At 36.8% G+C, this 12,100-nt stretch overlaps 1 protein-coding gene across 1 annotated transcript; it reads left to right on the top strand.

Moving 5' to 3' along the window:
- The first annotated feature begins 4,215 nt into the window (after nt 1–4,215).
- Nucleotides 4,216–7,303, top strand: ABA2 (NAD(P)-binding Rossmann-fold superfamily protein). Its single transcript, XM_089627608.1, has 3 exons — nt 4,216–4,379; nt 5,635–5,931; nt 6,647–7,303. The coding sequence occupies exons 1-3, from the start codon at nt 4,330–4,332 to the stop codon at nt 7,161–7,163; spliced, it is 864 nt and encodes a 287-aa protein (XP_089483734.1). The 5' UTR covers nt 4,216–4,329; the 3' UTR covers nt 7,164–7,303.
- Nucleotides 7,304–12,100: the final 4,797 nt, after the last annotated feature.

The raw sequence follows: 12,100 nt of genomic DNA, 5'->3' as shown, positions 1-12,100 counted from the left end.
TTTAAGGTACACTGGTACATTGCTTTGCTATAAATTCTGTTTTTTTTTATTCATTCATTATTATTCCCAAGCACAAGCATCTCCGTCCACTTCTATAGTATGCTATCTCTAGTAATGTCTGAAAAAAAAAATTAATAATATGTCGTCCTTGACCACTTTAAGCTCGCATAGGCAATGCTTACTATATTTTTTTCCTTCGTATCATAGGCAAATGAAAATATGGGGAACCTCTGCTGGCCTGAGCAGTGTAGATTCCACATCTTAAAATAAGACCTTTCCAAGTTCCTTACATGCAATGCAATGCCAAAAAAACAAAACAAAACAAAAAAACTCATAAGAAGCTACCGTTCCTGTAAACAAGGTAATGATAAAACCACGGTGGCGCACCCAGCGTTGCGTGTCAAATAAAGGGCACGTCATCCGAGCTGCCTTCAGCTTGTTGGCCAGAGCTTGGAGTTTCGGTCGATTTAGTGCCAAAGACACTGCCTTTTCCTCGTATCCAGACTGAAACGGAACACTTTGTTGATGTTTCTTCAATGACGTCTGATGATGGGATTGGATATGACTCAATGTTTTTGGTTTTTGGCTTCTCACACCAAGTCAAATGAATATTGAATGAACAAGTGATGTTTTGCTCTCTTTGTTTTTTTACACGATTTTGCTTTTATTGGAGCTTAACAATACAAACTCTAAAAAGCCAGTCTCTTGATTATGCCGTAACTATTGGTAATTTAAAGGTTTCCATGTAGTTGAATTCCAAATTAGTGGATGAATTTGGGCGAAAGAAAAACATATTTATCAGGGTTTGCAATATAATAGTAGGACTAGCCGCTCCAGTTTTACATTTTTTTCTCTAAATTTTTATTTAAATCTCATATGCATTGAAATTTCGTCTATTTGAATGTAGATCACAAAAAAAATATGTCGATACCAGAATTTGAAGATAACTCAGAAACAATAAGTTCAACGCCACCAAATTTACATAATAATGTCGAGCAGGTACAACTTTTTTATACTTTTTCCTTGCTTGATATAATATGAATAAATACTTTTTTTTATCCTTTTCATGTTTTACATAAGTATTGCTTTTAAACAGCGGAGATTGTGGTATATATGCTATCAAGTACATCGAGTTTGATATGCAAGGACTTGAGTTTCACGCGATTGATGATTCAATGATGGCTACCTATCAGAAGAAGATGGCAATCGAGATCTATCACGATGATTGGCTATCATAATTATGCTATGTGATTATTTTAATTGTACTCGAATTTAACTTGCTTGAATTTTAGACTTAGATATATTAGACTTAGAACCATTTGGATGTTTACAAATTTTACGTAGTAGGACGAGTCGAACATATTAACAATACTTGTAGGACCATTTGGATGTTTACATATTTGACTTAGGTTCATTGAATATCTATAAATTAAATTCAGTTGGATCAGTTGAAAGTAGCAGTAGGACTGGTTGTACATGTTATATCACACTTGAGGGGTTTAATATTTTATAAATTATAAACAGTTGTACCAGTTGGACCTTTTAACTACAGCAGTAGGACCCAGTCGGGCATTTAAAAATTATAATCATTTGGACGAGTCGAACATGTTAACAATACTTGTATGACCATTTGGATGTTTACATATTTGACTTAGGCTCATTGAATATCTATAAATATATTCAGTTGGAAGTAGCGGTAGGACTGGTTGGACATGTTATATCACACTTGAGAGGATTTAATATTTTATAAATTATAAACAGTTGTACCGGTTGGACCTGTTAACTACAGCAGTAAGACCCAGTCGGGCATTTAAAAATTATAATCATTTGGACGAGTCGAACATGTTAACAATACTTGTAGGACCATTTGGATGTTTACATATTTGACTTAGGCTCATTGAATATCTATAAATTATATTCAGTTGGATCAGTTGGAAGTAGCAGTAGGACTGGTTGGACATGTTATATCACACTTGAGAGGATTTGATATTTTATAAATTATAAACAGTTGGACCTGCTAACTATAGCAGTAGGACCAGTCGGGTATTTAATAATTATAAATATTTAGACCAGTCGAACATGATAACGATAGCAGTTAGAACCGGTTGGATATATTAGACTTAGAACCATTTGGATGTTTACAAATTTTACTTAGTAGGATGAGTCGAACATGTTAACAATACTTGTAGAACTATTTGGATGTTTACATATTTGACTTAAGCTCGTTGAATATCTACAAATTAAACTACTATGACTAGTCAATCATATTAATAAATGATATGAAATAGTTGAATACTATATAAATTCACTATTCATATGAGAATAACATATTGAAGATAAACATACTATTAATATTGTATAAATGTATTCTAAAGTTTTGTATGTCCTAAACTTGATTAGTATTGGGTGATCTCACAAATTATTATCATCATTATTGTTAGTGGATCTTGTCATTTGACTAAGAAGAAAGTCATTCCTATTAATTGCATTATTAGTGCATGTTTTTTTATTTATTTTTTATTGTGCTAAGTTTTATGCTTTTAAGAACTCTAAATAAGTATCCAATGTATGAATCAAGTATTTTATTAAGTTGATAACATAAATCGAACTAGTGTACAGTTGGACATGATAAAGTTCACGAGTAGGACCAGTCTGACCAGTCGGATATGACAAATAACATAATTTGGACTAATCAGACTAGTTGGACCAGTCGGACCGGTTGGACATGGTAAAACACATTAGTAGGACCAGTTTGACATGGTAAAACACAACTGTTGGACCGGTCTGACCAGTCGAATATGGCAAATGATATAATTTGCATGGACTAGTCAGACTAGTATGATCAGTCGAACCGGTTGGACATGGTAAAACACATTAGTAGGACCAGTTTGACATGGTAAAACACAACAGTAGGACCGGTCTGACCAGTCGGGTATGGCAAATAACATAATTTGGACTAGTCAGACTAGTTGGACCAGTCGGACCGGTTGGACATGGTAAAGCACATAAGTAGGACCAGTTTGACATGGTAAAGCACAACAGTAGGATCGGTTTGACCAGTTGAATAGACAGTTGGACCAGTTGAACCTGTTAAAAATAACAACAAAAAATTGACCAATTTTTTTTTCCAAGTTCCAGGTTCATCAAATTCAAAATAAAATAATAATCTAATAACAACAAAAATATCAACGAAAAATATTTCAAATAAAGAAATGGACCATTCATATGAGCCTTCATCTTTCTTTTTCCACTCTCCGTCGTATAAAAAATAAATAACAACCTCAACCATCGTACCTATAAAAATGGAACGAGTTATAAAAGAGGAATTGCATCATATAAAAAAATAACATTAGATTCATAATATAAATTCAAATACTAAAATAATTAATTTATGTCCTGATAAGATAACTGACACATTCACCTATCAAAAAACTGTGATAAAATTATTGGTTACTAATGGGTTAGTGGTCTCACAGACCGGTCCAACTGGCCCGACCGGTCCAACTGGCCCAACCGGTCCGACTGGCCCAACTGAACTAGCTCCCGTCGACCCAGTTGGACCAGTTGACTACTGTTCGTGTTCATAACTTAGGAATCGCGAAAATCATGAAAACTTGAAAATTTTCATAATTTCTAATTTATTATTGATTATGGATTTAGAGAGTAATGTTACTATTTTAAATATTTTGTAGTGAAAGCATCGGGTATCCGTAAGCATCTTATTTAACATTACCATAAATTTCTTACCGGAGACATTGGCGGCGGAGGTCGTCGGAATCGATTACGATGGAGGTTGCTGAAGAAGTTGACGGTAAAGGTCGCCGGAGATGGGGAATAGGGCTGCGTTTTTTTTTTTTCGTTTTTTTATCAGGCTTTTTTTAAACAAATAATTATTAACTTCTTACAAAAGAAAAGGGCATTTGTGTGATATTATAACTTTCATTTAAAGATGAGGTCATGTACTTAAATTTTGTTAAGAAAGAGTCATTGATTAAAAAAAAATCCATTTTAAGGTTAAAAAACAAAAGGACCGAATTATGAAGGCACGGTTGGATTTCTACGCGTGTTAAGGGGCAATTTTGTAATTTACTCATAACTTTATTATATACATTGAGATTCTGAAGACTCTTATGACTGTGCAAGAAAGCTTACACGTGGTCCGATACTATTGGGTAAATAAAAGTGAAATAAATAAATAGAAATCATGAATACAGTGGGAGACAGTCACAAGACCATAACAGTTATGAGGTAACCTTAAAAATCAGTGAGAGTGAGAGTTGAGACTTGAGAGTAAGAGAGAGAGACAGAGACAGAGATATCAAGGCAATAATGGAGTCCAGAACCGCCACAACTGGAAATGATTCTCTTTCCAGCCAAAGGTATGTGCGTCAAAAAAACATTCTTCATTTCAAGATCTCAACTTTCAGACATTCTTCATTTCAAGATCTCAACTTTGTGCAATAATTAATGACTCAATTAAGTTGGGGTTTTTTTTTTCTCTGGGTTTAGTTTAATCAAACATTTTATCTTTTTGCCATTCAGAACAAAGAACTCTTCTTGGGTTTGGGTTGTTGTGTTATTTTGATTAGAATTAGCTTTTTTTATAATTGAATTTCACACAAATGGTTTGTTTCTATAATGAATTGATAAAAGGCTATTCCATCTTAGTCTAGAATTCAACACATCACAGGCTTTGCCTTCAAATCATAGGATTGTGCCAATTTGGTACGATCAAATGAAGAACAGAAAAGGAGGTGATCTTTTGCCAAGCTACTTTATTGTTACCCACTTTTTTTTTGTGTGAAAGAGCTCCTAGAATTACATTGTGACTTTCTATCCACATATCTGATAAAGCGCTAATTTTATTGTTTTATTGTGATTCTGTATCCACATCAAAGAACAAGCTCCACAGGTTATCCACACCCACATTTTTTTTTTTTGCAAATAAGCATAAAGTGTTTCGGACTTCCTTATACCTTAGAAACCATTCAATTTACTAATCTCTTGGAAGCTTTATTTGAAGAATATGGGTTTGAGGATGAATTTAAGCTCTTTGAATTATTGAAATTTGATTCAACTGCACTTTGTACCTAAAAGCTTCAAATGTGGGTGAACTCAAAGGATAATATTGAATCTTAAATCTTTCATGAATTGACACTCAAAAGCTTGTGTGATTCAAGGATTTTAATGTGAAGCTGATTTCACTTGCTAATTTCTGATTCAAGGATAATATTGAATCTTAAATCTTTCATGAATTGACGCTCAAAAGCTTCAAATGTAGGACCATTCCACTTGCTAATTTCTGAAGCTTAATTTGGAGAATGTATATTTGTTTTAGTCACCTATACTTTATATATGCAAAGGTCAAGATAATTGAGTTTGAGCATTGTCTTAATTCTTTAGTTGGTTTATGGAAATTTGCTTAAACCCACTAAAGGCAATAAAATTTACTTAATCCTTAAGTGGTCTTAACACTTTGAACCTAAAAGCTCTCCACGGATCTTATGTTTTAAGTCATTCATGAATTAGCTTTAAGTATCATAACTACTATTATTATCACTATAGTTCATGATCTAAATTGACACATAAAAACTTGTGTACAAAAAATATTGAAGTTATTGTTGTGAGTTGCAGATTATTAGGAAAAGTGGCTTTGGTCACCGGCGGAGCGACCGGGATCGGAGAGAGCATCGTCCGCCTCTTCCACAGGCACGGTGCCAAAATCTGCATCGCCGACGTCCAAGACAGCCTCGGACGCCAAGTCAGCGAATCCCTCGCCGGAAACGACAACAACAACGACAACGCTTCGTTCATCCACTGCGACGTCACGAAAGAGGACGACGTTTCGCGGGCGGTGGACTTCGCAGTTGAGAAGTACGGCTCGCTCGACATCATGGTCAACAACGCTGGCGTGGGCGGAGCCCCGTGCAAGTAAATAATTGGACTTGTGATTGGTTTAAAAAAAAGTTCCTTTTTTTTTTCTTCATTTTAACCTAAATTTTCGGCTAAAAAGAAACAAAAATTAGGAGGCTAATAAAAAGTTAACGTTAACCAAAATCCCACCATGAACTTTTAAAAATTACTTTTTTACGCTTAATTTTACTCTTTTATTACATTTTTAACTCAAAATTATATGACTTCTTTTTCAATATTTGGCTTCTTAAGTACAAAAATTGTACACACCTTTAAATGTTTTATAACATTTTCACCTCTTTTTTTTTTTTTTTTTTTTTTTTTTTTTCTGCGGCCTAAAAAATATGATTTTTTTTTCTTCCTATTTTTTCTTCATTTTAACCTAAATTTTCGGCTAAAAAGAAACAAAAATTAGGAGGCTAATAAAAAGTTAACGTTAACCGAAATCCCACCATGAACTTTTCAAAATTAATTTTTTTACGCATAATTTTACTCTTTTATTACATTTTTAACTCAAAATCATATGATTTCTTTTTCAATATTTGGCTTCTTAAGTACACTAATTACACACACCTTTAAATGTTTTATAACTTTTTCACCTTTTTTTTTTTTTTTTTTTTTTTTTTTTTTTTTTTTCTGCGGCCTAAAAAATTCTTCATATTTTGCTTTTAGGTTGAAAATTCCGCACACCTTTCAATTATTTTTTAATATTTTTTTTTTATCATATACGCAGAGACATACGCGACGCTGACGTGGCAGAGTTCGGGCGGGTGTTCGAGATCAACGTGAAAGGGTGTTTCTTGGGGATGAAACACGCGGCCCGGGCGATGATCCCGGCGAAGACGAAGGGAAGCATCGTGTCGATCTCGAGCGTGACGAGCGTGGTGGGGGGCGCGGGCCCGCACGCGTACACGGGCTCGAAGCACGCCATCGTGGGCCTCACGAAGAGCGCCGCGGCCGAGCTCGGCCTCCACGGCATCAGAGTCAACTGCGTGTCGCCCTACGCGGTCCCCACGGGCCTGGCCGTGGCCCACCTGCCCGAGGACGAGCGCACCGACGACGCGCTCGACGCCTTTCGGGGCTTCGTCTCGAGGAGCGCGAATTTGCAGGGCGCTGAGCTCACCGTCGATGACGTGGCGAACGCTGCGCTGTTCTTGGCCGGCGACGAGTCGAGTTACGTTAGCGGCCTCAATCTCCTTGTGGACGGCGGGTTCACGAGCTCGAATCACGCCTTGAGAGTCTTTAGGTGATGGTTATTTATAGATTAATCATGTTGACATGTTTTCTCAACACAAAATAAAAATCCAAGAAATAAGACAGTGTTTAGTTATGGTTCACGAGCTCGAATCACGCCTTATGAGTCCTAAGGTGGTGATGGTGATGATGATTTATAGATGCATGTTGACTTGTTGTTTTCTTACCATAAAATAAAATCTAAGAAATAGGACAATGTTTAGTTATGGACTTACGGTTCACGAGCTCGAATCACGCCTTAAGAGTCTTTAGGTGATATGGTGATTTACGGATTAGATCTATCTATCTAACATTGGCTTTTTTCAGCGAGTGGTATTTTTTTACCACAATAATATCAAAGAAACAAGACAATGTTTAGTTATGGTTCAATTGGAACAACTAGAAAGGAAGACGCAGAAAAACCGGCTTGAGCGTGAAACCGCTGTGTTGTGTTGGTGCGTATTTCTGATCAGCACTCAATAACACACGTGATGATTACTAGTAACTATGTATTTCGATAAGTCACTTGATCGAATACCCTCGACCAGTGACGGAGCCAGAAAAGCCCATCAGGGGGGGCTAATTTGAAAAAAAAATTTCAGGGGGGGCTTGATTGTAAAAAATTTATAAAAATTGGGCCAAAAGTATAAATTTTCAAGGGAAAAAAATGTAAATTTTTTTTAAAATGGGCAAAAAGTGCAAAAAAATTTTTTTTGAGGGGGGGCTTAAGCCCCCCCTGGGCCTTAGCTGGCTCCGTCACTGCCCTCGACAATAGACTAAGAATCACTCTCTTTGGCTCTTGGCTTGTGGTGGATAAAAGATGGAGTTGCCGTGAATTATTGAGCACATTGGAGAGTTTTTGTCGCGAACACTCCAACGTTGAAGTTCGTAAAAGGATTGCATGAGAGAGATGTGGTTTTTACAGAGTTCAGAGTTCGAATGAGCGTTACACAGTATTACAGAGTGTGATACATACAACATACATATATTTTTTCATATTAACCCTCGAATTTACATGTCTGTAATAAAAGAAGAATATTTGATTTGAACTGAATGAATTTATTGATAGCAATCTGCTGTGTATTTATAGCAGTACATTGGTAAATAAAGAAAGAAAGTAAAAGAATATACACGTATAGAATTGGTTACAACTAAATGCTAAACTTATTCCTAAAAGTGTGGTCTGTTATATATTCACACTGTTGACTAAATATTTGGCGTGATATCAGTCCGTAATTCTCGTTCAACACCCCCCGTCAAGTTGGAGCCGGAGTAGAAATGTCTAGTACGCCCAACTTGCCAAGAAGTCGTTTAAAAGTGTCGGCGCCGAGCGGTTTAGTGAAGAGGTCAGCGAGTTGATCGTGGGAACGAAGATAAGAAGGAGAAATAAGACCCGAGAGAATTTTTTCTCGAATAAAATGACAGTCTATTTCAATATGTTTGGTGCGCTCATGAAAGACTGGGTTTTCAGAAATATGAATTGCTGCTTGATTGTCACAATGCACAGTAATTGGTGCAGATGGAGGAAAACCGAGTTCAGATAAGAGATAAGTGAGCCATTGAATTTCTGAAGTGAGTGTAGCAAGAGATCGATACTCGGCTTCAGCAGACGAACGAGAAACAGTTGGTTGTTTCTTAGATTTCCAAGATATTGGACTAGAACCAAGCATGGTAAAATATCCAGTGGTTGAGCGACGAGTGGTAGGACAACCAGCCCAATCAGAGTCAGAAAAACCAACAAGAGAAAGGGAACTAGAGGCAGATAGAAAAAGGCCATTACCAACGGATCCTTTTAGATAACGGAGTACTCGATGTGCAGCATCGAGGTGAGAAGAGCGAGGATTTTGTAAAAATTGACTAAGATTGTTGACAACATATTGAATATCAGGACGAGTAACTGTTAGATATAAGAGACGTCCGATGAGTCGACGATAAGGCGATGGATCGGGCAAAAGGGTGCCGTCGTCGGGAAGAAGGCGAAGATGTTGTTCCATAGGAAAATTAGATGGACGAGAGCCGAGCATCCCAGAATCATTCAAAATGTCAAGGGTGTATTTGCGTTGACATAGAAATAATCCTTTCTTAGATCGAGACACTTCTATTCCAAGAAAATAACGTAAAGGCCCAAGATCCTTAATGGAGAAAGATTCAGCCAAAAATTGTTTTGTTTGGGATATAAATTTATCATCATTACCAGTAATAATGATATCATCCACATAAACAAGAACAAAAACGGAGATATCCTTATGAATATAAGTAAAAAGACTATAATCAGAAATTGATTGACTGAAACCTCGACGAAGAAGAGTAGAGGAAAATTTAGAGAACCATTGACGGGAAGCTTGTTTAAGCCCATAAAGAGATTTATGTAATTTGCACACACGATTGTCATTGTGACTGGAGAGACCCGGGGGAAGTTTCATAAAAACTTCCTCGTGAAGATCTCCTTGTAAAAATGCATTGTTGACATCTAGTTGGTGAATAGACCAATCTTTAATTGCAGCAATGGAAAGAAGAAGGCGAACAGTTACTAATTTTGCTACTGGGGCAAAAGTGTCATGGTAATCAACACCTTCAATTTGTGTGTATCCTTTGGCAACTAAACGTGCTTTATATCGTTCGATCGACCCGTCAGACATATATTTGATTTTGTACACCCATTTACAACCAATGGCCTTCTTACCAGGTGGTAGGAGACAAAGAGACCATGTGTTGTTTGATTGTAAGGCACGGAGTTCGGCGGTCATAGCATCACGCCAAATTGAAGATTGGACAGCTTGAGAATAATTTCTAGGTTCATCGTGATCAAGAATTTTACTTAAAAAAATACGATGAGAAGGACTCAAATTATTCCAAGTGAAATAATTGGCTAAAGGAAAATGGGTGGAAGGTTGAGTAACTGAGCACACATAATCACTAAGATGACGAGGTGGTCGTCGGATTCTCTTAGAGTTATTAGAGTCCGTAGTGATTTCAGAATGCATAGGGATATTATCCGATGTGCTAGCATTATCAACTGGAGAAGGATCTGGAAGCGCGGAAGATTCATCATGAGATGCTAATATGTCATGTTGAGAAAAATTAGGATTAGAGGGAGGAGAATCATCATCCAAAGGTGTGATAGAGATGCCATGAGGACGAGAGACTGAAACATCACGATATGGAAATGTGGATTCGTGAAAAATGACATCACGAGAGATAATAATGCGGTTAGTTGATGGATCATAAACACGATAACCCTTCTGTCCATAAGGATAACCGACAAAAATGTGAGGTTTTCCTCGAGCATCAAATTTATGTTGAGTATGCATGTTTTTAGCATAACATAAACAGCCAAAAACACGTAAAGAAGAATAAAGTGGAGGTTTACCAAATAAAATTTCATGTGGAGATTTGAAATTAAGAATTGGCATTGGTAATTTATTTATTAAAAATGCAGCCGTGAGAACACACTCTCCCCAAAATGAGAGAGGAAGATTTGCTTGAAACCTTAATGATCGAGCAACATCGAGTAAATGACGATGTTTACGTTCTACAACTCCATTTTGTTGAGGAGTAGAGATACAACTTCTTTGATGAGTTATTCCGTGAAAATGAAACCAATTTTGAAAAGTAGAAGAAAGAAATTCACTCCCATTGTCAGATCTTATAACTTGAAGTTGGGGAATAAATGTATCTCCATTTCCAGAATTAATTTTAGAAATTGATGATTTGAATTGTCTATTTATTTGATTAAAAAAATGTGTTGTCATGTAGAAAGTCTGAGATTTGTTTTTCATTAGATATACCCAAGTGCATCTTGAATAATCATCCACAATTGTTAAGAAGAAACGCGAACCATTTTTTGATGGAACGGAGAAAGGTCCCCATATGTCAATATGAATTAACTCAAAACATTTAGAAGAACGAGATACACTTAGCGGAAAAGAACCACGAGACTGTTTTGCTTGTGGACAAATATCACACAAAAAATTTTTATTTGCAACAATATCAGGAACATTCTTAACAAGAAATTGGAAACGGGAAAAACATGGGTGACCTAGGCGTGAGTGCCAAAGGTCAAATTTATTTGCAAGGGAAACAGAAAAAACGGAATTCGAATGAAAAACATCATCTAAGAAATAGAGGCCATGGTGAAGACTACCCCGACCAATCAGCTTCGTCGAAACATGGTCCTGAAAAATACAATGAGAAACATAGAAAATTACATCACAATTATTTTGTTTTGTTAATTGTGAGATGGATAATAGATTGAATTTGAACGATGGAATATAAAACACATCTTTCAATATGAGTGAAGGAGAATATTTAACTACTCCAATGTGTGTCACTGATGCAATTGTACCATCAGGTAATTGAACGGGAATGTGTTTTTGAATTGGAACATAAGAAGAAAACATAGATAATGATGTGCATACATGGTTAGATGCACCAGAATCGATAATCCAACGAGTAGATGAAAAAGAAAAGGCAGTACCTGCGAAATTAGCCGAAGGTCCATTGGTGTCGCCCTTAGCAATGAGTGCAAGCAGCTTTTCGTATTGTTCGGATGTCAGTTGAGTGATTGGGGCAGGGGCAGCAAGGTTGGCAGCTTGAGGACGTTTTCCATGGTTGTCTGGAAAGCCGTGAAGTTGGAAACACTTCTCTCGCGTATGACCATGTCGGTTGCAATGGTCACAAAATGGGCGTTGCCTTTTTGATGGGGCTCGATCACGATATGGCTGCTTCGCAAAATGGAGGGCAGCTGAATCAACTGTTGGATTTGACTTGATGTTCAACTCTTGTTGCTTCTCCTCTTGGCGAACAAGGTTGTAGATCCGCTGAATGGACGGGAAAGGCTCCATGAGGAGAATTTGACTACGCACCGCAGAGAAGCTATCATGGAGCCCTTGTAGAAACTCCATGGCACGATCCTGATTTTGTTGTTCGATGACATGTTTTCCATTTCCGCATG

This window comes from Urtica dioica, chromosome 10, assembly GCF_054948205.1.
Source record: "Urtica dioica subsp. dioica isolate 48M chromosome 10, U.dioica_male_clone48M_v1_H2, whole genome shotgun sequence".
Classification (NCBI taxonomy): domain Eukaryota; kingdom Viridiplantae; phylum Streptophyta; class Magnoliopsida; order Rosales; family Urticaceae; genus Urtica; species Urtica dioica.
Note: the sequence above shows the minus strand (reverse complement) of the source record. Positions and strands in the feature narration are given on the sequence as shown.